The sequence below is a fragment of the Dermacentor silvarum genome, chromosome 3 (assembly GCF_013339745.2).
Source record: "Dermacentor silvarum isolate Dsil-2018 chromosome 3, BIME_Dsil_1.4, whole genome shotgun sequence".
Lineage (NCBI taxonomy): Eukaryota > Metazoa > Arthropoda > Arachnida > Ixodida > Ixodidae > Dermacentor > Dermacentor silvarum.
Window position 1 is genome coordinate 17,474,745 of NC_051156.1, and position 12,598 is coordinate 17,487,342.

Sequence of the window (12,598 nt, forward strand, 5' to 3'; positions counted from 1 at the left end):
TTAAGGTGGGACACTTCAGACATGTGCAGCCTTTCATTTCGAAGCCAACTTCTATGCCGCAAATGCATGAAACTGGGACAGGTGAGCAGCGTCTGTGAAAACCAGGCAGCATGCCCCCGCTGTGCCGAGCGCCACTCTGCATGTGGCGCCACTGTAATGAAGTGCTCGAACTGCAGCGGGTCATATGAGCTTCATCGAAGAATTGTCCACATATTAAGAAGGAAATGGCCATCTTGAAAGAAATTGTGAGAGATCATTAATCTCATCGAGAAGCGGCCGCTAAAATCTGGAGGCGACGTTCCCGTCACCGACGTTCTCCAAGGAAGGCTGTTGCCTCTGCGACGCGCTTGCCACTACGTATAACATGGCCTCCTCCTCTGCGTCCAGACCATACACTGCGGAAAGGACCGCGAAGGACAAGGCCACTGAGAAGACGATATTTGCTGAATCTTGGCCGACCCTACCAAAACGACAGCAATCACCAACAGAATCGCAGCAAACTTCTGATGGACAACCCCCGGTGTCTACTGTCGCTGATTTGTCTGACCAGGACAGCCAAGTGGCTCTAATGCTGCAGTCGCTAATTAATACAATCCACGTGATCCTGAACAAGCTGCAAACACCAGCACCTCGAAGGGCACTGCAAATACTGGATGCACTAAATACAATGCTTGCTAGCATTGTCTAAGTACCATGGCTCGACCAATTGTCCCCTTCCACTATGAAGTTAAAGGTGCGTCGATCTTCTAATGGAATGCCAGAGGTCTCAGGACACGCATAATAAACTTTCGCCAATTCATTTTTACAAATAATTTCCCCATACTGGTCATTTGCGAACCAAATACATCGACTCTGCTCAGACTGTCTGGTTACGAATCTTTCGTCTCGTCCACATGTGGTGCGTGCAGCTAAGTAATCATCTACATCCGCACGGATTTGACGTACGTCGCTCACGCGGTAGAGCCTCATGACGACAACCAATGTGTCTGCCTGCATGTCAAAAAAGAGGTTAGAGCGTGGACCAAGAAGGAACAAGACCCATTAGTGCGTTATTTTGCGTACTTTGATAACTGCTATGGGACAGGGGGTGGTATCCTTTGCAGTAATGCATATCTTGGTCTAGGAGGAGCCCGAATTCGAGCTTTTGTATTTTTTCAGCTTGCTTAGATGTGGTGTTGAAAACAGATCACCACCAATGGTATCCACGATCCATTCATGTCTTGTGATTCCATGACACTTGTGGGAATATACCTTTAGTTTAAAACTTAGCTAATACGTGCTGTCATTTTTGTCGCGAACAGCGCTAATCGACGACGTAAGAGAGACGGCGCTGGATCAAATTGGGATACGCGAAATATCCGCACAGCAAACTGACAAAAACGTAGTGATCTTGTCAAGCAAGCTACCGTACTCCCATCACCAGCACAACCACCATTAGGATCTAGCCTGCCCTGAGTCCTTGAAGCAATTGCGTGGTTTCCTTAAACCAGCGCTTGCATCTGCTGTGACAGAATGGGCAAACGATTCCGTTGGTCTTGTGCACTGCTAGTATGCTCTGCTGGATGATAGCTTGTGCAGCTTGCTCAGTGAACGCGGTTGTGTGACGTCTGTGTGTGCAGCGCTAAAATGAAACTGTTGGTTATAGGCAAACATGCATAAATTGTTTCTGCTCCCATGGGCAACTTTCTGCAGACTCAGCGAAGCAGTGGGGAGGTGAATGCACTTGATGACCTCTTCCGGACACCACTGCATTGGGCGGCAATTTTAGGTAAGCATAGCATATTGACACGTATACATGTTTATCTTTCACCGCTGGCCGCTTTCCAATGGCTAACAAATGTAAAACGTTATCGCTCGACGCAGGACGCGCCTGTATCGGAAGTTTCTAGAACGTTATCGATGCTTTGTTCCGTTGCCTGTTTTCACCGACGCTTATGTTATCTGATTGTATGACCGACGCGAATTGTCTAGAACTTTCTGGAAGACCCGCGGGCATCAGGGATTAATCTGGAACCTTCGATGACTCGGGTATGAAAGCCGACGCGTTTCGCCGCTGATGAGATTTTCGACGACCGCCGACTGTGTTCGCCGCTTTCGTGTAGCTTGCTTTTGTAGGCACACGTTCGCCCAATAAAGAATCAGTTTCGTCATACACAGTTTTACGACTGTTTACTTCAGCGTCACTACTACGTGAGATCTGGTGGAGGTGCTTTTGTGTCCATGCAGTGGACGCCCCCGAAAAGCCGTGATCCAAGCCCGAACCCCGAAGAGAGTACCAACGTTGTCCCGGAGCATCGAGCTAGCCTCAGGCTACAAAACCAACCCCCGGAGCACGGACTTCTTCCCGAGAAGACCAAGAGGACAAAAGTCACGACCTCGGCGGCAGCTACCATGACAGCCCCTGCGCCAACATCTGCAATCGTGATGCAACAACCCAGGCAGCCGCCGACTTTCCGCGGTTCGCCATGTGAAGCCCCCGATAGCTGGCTGGAGGCATGCGACCGAGTCGCTACGTTCAACAAGTGGGACTGCGACGACAGGCTGCGCCATGTTTACTTCTCGCTTGAAGACGGCGCCAGAACCTCGTTCGAGAATAGGGAGCGTGCACTAACAACCTGGGACCTGTTCCGAGCCGCATTCCTGGACACCTTCACGAGCGTCGTCCGTAAAGAAAGAGCTGCAGCCTTGTTGGAAAACCGTGTACAGCTCCCGAATGAGAGCATCGGTATGTACACTGAAGAAATGACTCGATTATTCCGGCACGCCGACCCCGCTATGCCAGAAGACAAGAAAGTTCGCATGCTCATGCGGGGAGTTAAGCAGGAGCTATTCGCCGGACTGGTGCGGAATCCACCAACGACAGTCCAAGACTTTCTCTCGGAGGCTGCGACGATCGAGATAACACTGGACATGCGCAACCGGCAATACAATTGCCGTTCGACGCCACAGTACGCCGAAGTCCAAGGGCTCTCCCACGACCTACGAGACACCATCAATGCGATGGTACGCGAAGAGCTGCAGAAGTTGCTACCGTGGTCGCAGCCTCAAGTTGCTTCCATCGCCGATATCGTGCGGGAGGAAATCCAGCAATCGCTAGCACTTCCCGAATCACCGCAACCCCAGCTGGAAGCGATGACCTACGCCGCCGTCGCCCGTCGTCAAGGCCCCCCTCCGCGCTCGCGCCAGGGCCCCGTAAAGCCGTAGTTCCGTCGTCAACCGCCGCTGCCGCCAGCACGCCCGCCCGTCGCCCAGCGCAGCTACCAAAGGAAGACGGACATTTGGCGCGCCCCCGACCACCACCCGCTCTGCTATCACTGCGGGGAATCCGGCCATGTCTACCGCCGATGGCCATACCGCGAGATGGGCCTACGAGGGTTTGCCGTCAACGCGCCGCGTCCACAGCTTGGCGAGCGACCACGTGACATCGCCGACTACCTCGCCGGAGCCCAGTGGCAACCACGACGACCCTCACGCTCGCCGTCACCGGGCGCTACATCTCGCCGCATCGCCGTCAATACACCGGTCCCACCCGGGGCCGATCTCCGAGCCCTTACCCGGGAAACTAAAGGCAGCAACCGATGGAGGTGCGGTTGCTTTACGACGCAATGCCGAAGATCCTCCGCCGACGACGACGATTCGTGAATCATCACGACGAGATATCAGCATGCCGCGTAGCAACAGCCTTGACAGCACTTCGCTGCAAAAAGACCTTCCGACGTGACGTAGCAGCAGCAGAGCAAGCCGACGCAGCCGTGATGCGACGCCACGAATTAACCGCAACGCTAGACGCCGGTCTACCGATCTAGACGTGCTCATCGATGCTCAAAACGTCACCGCTCTCGTCGACACTGGCGCCGACTATTCCGTCTTCAGCGGCGCGTTCGCCGCCAAGTTGAAGAAGGTGAAAACAGCCTGGCAAGGACCCGATATCCGGACAGTGGGAGGCCACCTAATAACGCCGACTGGAATCTGCACCGCGCGAGTCACGGTAAACAACCGCACTTACCCGGCGAACTTCGTAATCCTGCACAACTGCTCCAGGGATGCCATCCTAGGCATGGACTTTCTAAATCAACACGGTGCAGTCATCGACTTAAGGTCCAAGTCGATAACGCTTTCAACGCACAACGCGATACCACCGGATACAAGCATAAGTTACCATGCCTTGAATTTGCTTGAAGAACAAGTCACCGTTCCGCCTCGCTCCAGCGTAATCATTTCCGTTGGTACCGAAGTGCTTGCAGACATGGAGGGTGTCATCGAGGGCGACCATCACTGACTGCTCGACCGTGAAATTTGCGTCGCTAGAGGCATAGCTGAGCTACCTGCAGGGAAAGCAAGGGTGGGGTGATGCTCACGAACTTTAGCCCCGAATAAAAGCACATTAACATTAACACATTTCGTCCATGTAGGCATCATGGTCGCCTACATCGACGAAATAGTACAAGCCAGCAGTGCTTTCGCCTGCACGGATTCCAGTGCACCTGCAACGACGACTATAGTATCTGAACCAACTTTCGACGTCAACCAGAACCTTTCCAGGCATAAGAAAGAACAGCTAAAAGCTCTGCTCCTGCAATACAAGGACTGCTTCTCGTCGTCGTCAAAAGTTCGACAAACCCCTGTCGCCAAGCACCGCATCATAACCGATGAATATTTCCGCCCACTCCGCCAGAGCCCGTACCGAGTTTCGGCGCGCGAAGACGAGGCCATAAGGCAACAAGTCGACGAAATGCTACGCGACGACATTATCCAGCCGTCCAAGAGTCCCTGGTGTTAGTGAAGAAGGATGAAACCCTATGTTTCTGCGTCGATTATCGTCGCCTCAACAAGATCACGAAGAAGGACGTATACCCCCTCCCACGGATTGACGACGCCTTGGATCGACTCTACAACGCAAATTATTTTTCGTCGATGGACCTCAAAACCGGCTACTGGCAAATCGAAGTCGACGAGAGGGACCGAGAGAAGACTGCCTTTATAACACCGGACGGACGGTTCGAGTTCAAGGTCATGCCGTTTGGTCTTTGCTCGGCACCTGCGACTTTCCAACGCGTCATGGATACAGTACTGGCAGGCTTGAAGCGGCAGAATTGCTTCGTCTATTTGGACGACGTCGTTGTGTTTGCCTCAAGCTTCGAAGAACACCTGCGGCGCCTTGAAACAGTTCTTCAAGCAATCAAAACCTCCGGACTCACGTTAGAGCCAGAAAAGTGCCGCTTCGCATATGAGGAGCTCTTGTTTTTGGGCCACGTCATCAAGAAGTCTGGAGTGCGCCCCGACCCTCAGAAAACTGCGGCCATCGCCAGCTTTCCTCCGCCCGCCGACAAGAAGGCAGTGCGTAGATTTCTTGGACTGTGCGCCTATTACAGGCGCTTCGTCAAGGACTTTTCGCGGATCGCTGAGCCACTGACGTACCTCACGAAGGCCGACGTCGAGTTCAAGTGGGAGACGCCGCAAGTAGAAGCATTTGAAGAAATGAAGCGACGCCTGCAATCGCCGCCAATACTTGCGCATTTCGACGAAAACGCCGATACCGAAGTCCACACCGACGCAAGCAGCGTAGAACTCGGCGCCGTGCTTCTGCAGAGGACTGACGGACTAGAAAGGGTTGTAAGTTACGCTAGCCGGTCGCTATCGAAGGAGGAAGCAAATTATTCCACAACAGAAAAGGAGTGCCTCGCCATCATCTGGGCTACATCAAAGTTTCGCCACTACCTCTATGGCAGGCCCTTTAAGGTTGTGAGCGACCACCACGCCTTGTGTTGGCTAGCTAACTTGAAGGATCCTTCAGGTCGCCTCGCACGATGGAGTCTGAGACTTCAAGCATTCGGCATCACCGTCGTTTACAAGTCCGGGCGAAAGCACTCTGACGCCGACTGCTTGTCTCGCGCCCCCGTCGAACCGCCGCCACAGGACGACCAGGATGACGACACTTTCTTGGGACCCATCAGTGCCGATGAATTCGCTGAACAACAGCGAGCCGACCCGGAACTAAGGAGCCTTGTAGACTATTTGGAAGGCAAGACCGTCATTGTGCAGAAGGTGTTCAGGTGAGGATTGGCGTCGTTTTTCTTGCAAAACGACATTCTCCTAAAGAAGAACTTGTCGCCTCTCCGAGCCAACTACCTCCTCGTGGTACCCTCAGCATTGCGTCTAGAGGTTCTGCAAGCTCTCCATGACGACCCAACGGCTGGACAACTCGGTTTTTCACGCACGCTCGCGAGGATAGAAGAAAAATACTACTGGCCGAGCCTCTCTGCCGACGTCGCCCATTACGTAAGGACATGCCGAGACTGTCAGCGACGCAAAACACCGCCGACAAGGCCAGCCGGACTTCTACAGCCGATCGAGCCACCTCGCCGACCGTTCCAGCAGATCGGGATGGACTTACTGGGGCCTTTTCCGACGTCGACGTCCGGGAATAAATGGATCGTCGTAGCTACGGACTACCTCACCCGCTACGCCGAAACAAAAGCCTTGCCCAGAGGCAGTGCTGCCGAGGTAGCCCGATTCTTCGTTGAGAACATCCTCCTGCGTCACGGTGCCCCAGAAGTCCTCATCACCGACAGAGGTACGGCCTTCACGGCTCAACTAACTCAATCCATCCTGCGCTACAGCCAGACAAGCCATCGCCGGACCACCGCCTACCACCCGCAGACGAATGGCCTCACCGAGCGCCTAAATAAGACCATCGCCGACATGCTGGCAATGTACGTCGACGTCGAACACAAGACGTGGGATGCCATCCTTCCGTACGTGACCTTCGCACACAACACGGCCATGCAAGAAACGACGCACATGGCGCCGTTCAACCTGGTCTACGGAAGGAAACCGGCAACGGACGCTTGACGCCATGCTACCGGATGTCTCCGACGAAGAAAATCTCGATGTTGCCACCTATTTGCAGCGTGCCGAAAAAGGTCGACAGCTCGCCCGCCTGCGCATCAAGGAACCAGCAGAGAACCGACAGCCGACACTACAATCTTCGACGACGCTATGTCGAGTACCAGCCCGGAGACCGTGTTTGGGTCTGGAATCCGATACGCCGACGACGACTTAGCGAGAAACTCTTACGTCGCTATTTCGGACCATATAAGATCATCCTACGTATTGGCGCACTGGACTATGAGGTCGTGCCAGACGGTATTTCGCAATCACAGCGGCGCCGCGCACGACCTGAAGTCAACCACGTGGTGCGTCTTCCACGTGGTACGCCCGCTGCCGAAGTTAGGTCCTTTGTTGCTTTGTTATTTTTGTCCCTTTCTGTACGCGTGGTTTTGTTTTCGCTTTCGTGTTTGTAGCATCGGGACGATGCTTTTTAAGGGGAGGGTATTGACACGTATACATGTTTATCTTTCACCGGTGGCCGCGTTCCAGCGGCTAACAAATGTAAAACGTTATCGCTCGACGCAGGACGCGCCTGTATCGGAAGTTTCTAGAACGTTATCGATGCTTCTTTCCGTTGCCTGTTTTCACCGACGCTTATGTTATCTGATTGTATGACCGACGCGAATTGTCTAGAACTTTCTGGAAGACCCGCGGGCATCAGGGATTAATCTGGAACCTTCGATGACTCGGATATAAAAGCCGACGCGTTTCGCCGCTGATGAGATTTTCGACGACCGCCGACTGTGTTCGCCGCTTTCGTGTAGCTTGCTTTTGTGGGCGCAGGTTCGCCCAATAAAGAATCAGTTTTGTCATACACTGTTTTACGACTGTTTACTTCAGCGTCACTACTACGTGACAATATGAATGTATACCTTACTTCAGAATGATGGTTTAGCTGTGCGTGGACTTTTCCGGCTACTGGCTGCTATGCGTTCGTCTTCCTAGTGGTGACCTTGACGCTGGCAATTTTCGAATACTTATAAAGAGCCAAGCTGTAGTCCCAAGTTGAATTTATCACGAAAATATAATTCGGAGTCTGATGGTCAACTTAGAGGTATTCCGACTGCACAGTGATTGGGAGAAAATGGGTGCAGTTACTCTTGTAAACAGAGTAACTTACTGTACTCTCTGAGAACTAATTCTTGGTTACGAGTGACATATTTGTTGTGCACTTTGTGCAAACGGGTCCCGCACCACCCCTCGCGCTTGCTGAAAAAAAAAAACGAATTCTGCGGATAGCATACGCTGCTGTGAACATCTCAGCCAAACAGTGCGCACTGAGGGGGGGGGGGGGGGGATGAAATTTGTGACGGATTACCCGTTTGAAAGGTTCCATTGACGTTTTCAGGTCAGCTTAAAGGGCCCCAGACACGATTGCGACGATATTGTACAAACGTACTGAGTCGTTAGAGTAGTCCTTCTGATCAAAATTTACGCATCTAAGCGCGCCACGTAAAGCGTATAATTTATTATAATGTAGCGGGGAAGAGGGTCACGAATTATTGAGAGAGGATAACGACGTCTTCAATATAACTGGTGAAGTTCTCACTGGGTTGTTGAGCGCGTTCACGAAGTCGCTGTTCTGCGCGGAGCTTGCGTACCGCGGGGCGGCCGAAGATTTATAAAAAAGTGGTCTTGAACGAGGCCCAGTTATGAATCTCCGCTTCGTGATTGAGGAACCAGAGACTGGCGACGAAGGTCAAGTAAAATATGACATTGGTCAGCCTAGTCGCATCGTCCCATTTGTTGACTGCGCTCACCCTCTAGTAAGTTGCCAACCAGTCTTAGACGTCTTGGTTGTCAGTCCCGCTGAATATCGGTGGATGACGCTGAGGCAGCACGCCGGGACAGACGGTGGGTTGAGTCTGAGAGGGACCTTGGGTGGTGGTTTCTTCCGCCATCGCTGGCGCTGGAGGCAGGGTACGGCTTCGTAGTTCCATGTTGTGAGACTAGGAGACTACCCAGCACCTTTCCACCAAACTGCAAGTCGTCGCTTGTGTAAGCGTATCAACCCGTCGATGCACGAGAACGGATAAGATCAAGCAAATCCTGAAAGGAATAGCCGATGACGCGTTTCAAATATTATTGGCCAAAGACCCACAAACCGTCGCAGATGTTGTCAGCTTGTGCCAGAGTATCGACGAACGCGCCCAAACTCGACGCCCTCTGGAACAGAACGACTCGATCGTGGCCTTGACTCTGGGTGACCAGAATGCTCTTTGATTCAGGTCAAGCAGTTCGTGCGTGAGGAGGTAGCCAGACAACTCTAAATTTTATCGAGCCCGCCCGAGCTAGCACAGGCACATCTGGCCCCAGTCATACGCCAAGTTATCCAGGAAGAGGTCACTGACGCTTTGCCTCCGGAGTCTGCGCCATTGACGTACGCGCAAGTCGTCGCTGCCGGGTCGCATCGTCAGCCAACCTATTCTTCCGCGCCGGCAGCCGTTCGACCACCACCTGTTCCGTTCAGCCGACCAGTCCCCACGTTTTCAAATCCATGGCGCACTGCGGACAATCGCCCTATATGCTATTCTTGCGGTTATGCAGGACATGTGGCGCGCTTCTGTGGCCGTCGCCCTCCTGTTCAAATAGACGCCATGCGACCGTCTGCGTACGATCCTAGACGCTTTGATGGCACAGCGCGGCTACAACAATCTTCTTCGCCCGACCGCCTGCCCGAGCGCCTGCCGTCCTGCTACTCACCGATCTCCCCCCCGACGTCGCTCTCTGTCACCTATGCGCCGTCGGCCATGCCCTTTTGACGCGGAAAACTAGTTGCCGCCGTTCTCGAGGCACGAACTGCGTCGTCGTCGATCAATTCAAGTGTTCGCATTTCTCCGGCCAACCTGATCGACGTTTTTGTGAATGGTTTTCATACCCTTGCGCTTGCGGACACTGGTGCTGCAGTTTCAATGATTGACATGAAACTTTGCCGCTTGCTTAGGAAGGTTACCACGACATCAAAGGGATTGTCCCTCTGTACCGCCAGCGCAGACCATATTCAGCCATCAGTCGCCTGCACAACCCGTGTCGTCATTCAAGATGCCGTGTATCCCATTGAGTTTCTTGTGCTACCGGCCTGTCCGCATGATGTCATCCTCGGTTTGGATTTTCTCTCTCGCTATCATGCCGTTATTGACTGTGCTTGTGCCGAGGTGGCGTTCTCTGCGTTGTGTTCCGCGTCGTCTAGCCCTACGTTGGAGAAGTTAGTTGATCCCACCCAGCATCCCACCCAGCACCTCCACCAAACTGTAAGGGGGTTTATTTACAAGCAGGGGCTACGTAATAACAACCTTGGCCCAAGAGCGTCGGTCGCTGTCTCGCGCTCTCCGGGCTGCCGGATATGTCGTCGTCATCTCTCAATAGTTCGTGACCCTCTTCCCCACTACAATAAGGGTTTAAAAAGGTACATCGCTACCGATCACAGCACGCCAATCGGCTGTTTTCAACCGCCCTTGACCAAGTGACGCGATTTGACCGTATGACGTCAGTAGGGCGAGCTATCCGATTGGCTGCACAGGGCGCGTCATCGATAATTTTTCCAACATATTGTGAACAAATGTTCTTCGTAATAGTTTAGATGTTAGTTAATTTGTTTCTATAAAATAAAGCAACAGAAAGAGAATGCACAAGGACATGTATCACCACACTAAGAGCGCTTCCGGCCTACAGCAAGTGTCGACTGCTTGTGTTACAACGTGCTGCGTAATCGTGTTGACGAGAGCTGCGCGATCAGTGTTGGTCTTGTTCTTGTTTTCGCTAGCACCATGGTTCGCCCTTGTTGCGTTGTGGGCTGCAAACGTAGCGACTGGCAATATGTCAAGCTGTGACATCGTGGTACACTGCAAGGCAGCAGACGAGCGGAGTGGCTGCAGCGCATCGGACTGTCGGTATCCAAACAGCGCCAGCATGTACGCGTTTGCGGCCGTCACTTCATGCCGAAGGATTACTACCACAATAGAGTTTAGCGTGTCCAGTATTCGGGTAAACTCAAGCGCAAGTGTACTGGGCGTTTTACGTGATGAACGGAGGCGCACACGTGCATTGCTTGCACGGTGCAGACACCTGGCGGCACGAATCTCAAGCAAGCACATAACTAATACAGTAACCAAGTGTATTCTACTTTGCTGCTGGCGCAAATTTTCTGAAGGAGCGTAATCTTGAACACGTTGTCTTTTTAATGTTTAAAATGTTTTACACTTGGTTACAGCAATATTAGCTCTGTATTTGGCTGGTTAAGCTCTGCGCCACCAGATGGCTGGACCGTGCATGCCGATCAGGCCGCTCACGTACGTCTACGAAGCTCCTTCATCACAGCGGTATAGAGGGGCTTTAGTTTACGCCTCTGCCTATCCGTCAAAACGCCCAGATTGCCTGTGGTCACCGGAATACCGGAGACGCTCGGCGCTGCGACAGAACGCTGGAAACGCACGCTGCTTGATAGACGGCCAGCCGGCTGGCGGAGATGTTGGAGAGCCTTCGCGGGCTGGCTCGAAGACAACCGGAAGGAGACGAGATCACGTCACATCATGACGTAGAGCCAGCGAAGGCTGGAGCTTAGCCCGGATCGCTTGGCGAACGTGTTGAGGAGAAAATGCATGGCTACGGAAGAGGGTAACTTCTAATCGTCGGTGGCTCTCTTAATAGACAGTTTTAGCAGAGCGCCGCTTACGCTCCGCTTCGTAAGATTTCACGCTCTGAGATACCGCAGAGAACTGCGTAGATTTCGCATTTGATAAGCGCGTCTTCCCGAGACGCGAGCGAAGCGCTATTACGGTGGCTAGATGGGTAGGTGTGCCGACCGGCGCGTCTGGAGCGTAGTTCACCACTTCTCCGCGTCATGACGCAAAATTGGCGCTGCGCTTAGTAGAACGGTTCCGCAGCGCGCGTCGCATGCTACAGGGGGCTGGCGGCGAGCAAAAAAATAAAGCCCGTATTTTAATAGTTGTATGTCATCTGTTCGTGTCAGTTTCAAAGGTGAAGATCTCCGCGTCTCTCGTACTGTTTGCAAGTTCCTAAGCGATGTGGAATGTTCCAGGTCGGAAAAATGACCAGCGAGATTAGCGGCGGCATTGCTCCACCAAAGAAGACCACCAAGGAGACTTACTGCTTCGCTCCGAACTGCAAGTCGGGCTCTAAATTTGTGAGAAAGACAGCGAAAATGTTCCGCTGTCTGACAGCGGAAATGTTCGCCCCGGGCTGCTCAGTAGCTTGCTCAGTATCGGCGACGTTAATGAGCAAGCCGTACACCGAAAAGCGTCCGTCTATGAGCTCCTCGACATTGGGAATTTGCAAGCCGCACATGAAGTGCTCAGCGCCTGCGACATCGAGCACCGCTGCGCTGCTACAGGGAAAAGAAAAGTGACTCTAGGCTTATATTCTATATAGCAGGCTATGTAGCAAGGAAGTTCCTGCAAAGAACCAAGTGCTCCGATTGCTCAGGGACATTACTGAATTCAACAGAATGAGTAGGTCTGGGCTGTTGCTCCCTTTTGAAGCACTAAAAAAAAAAAAAAAAATTCTGGTAGCATCGCTCGAAGGCGCCTTCAAGCTGTGCTTACGACGGAACAGTATCGCCAACTTTACATTCTTTCTGCAGCTGAATCTTCCGAATTTGATCGGCTGTGAGCGGCACAAGAAAGAGCTCACAAACGATGTTGTGAAGTTCTATTAAATTACACGCCTTTACTTTCTCGTCAAAGGCAAG

The 12,598-nt window shown here is 52.6% G+C and overlaps 1 protein-coding gene across 1 annotated transcript in view; it reads left to right on the top strand.

Annotated features, from left to right (window-relative positions):
- Window positions 1-12,598, top strand: part of LOC119445354 (inversin) — a 369,285-nt gene that overhangs the window by 111,734 nt on the left and 244,953 nt on the right. The window contains exon 4 of the mRNA XM_037709663.2: window positions 1,693-1,768. Coding sequence (XP_037565591.1) covers window positions 1,693-1,768 — 76 coding nt within the window. The remainder of the gene's footprint in view (window positions 1-1,692; window positions 1,769-12,598) is intronic.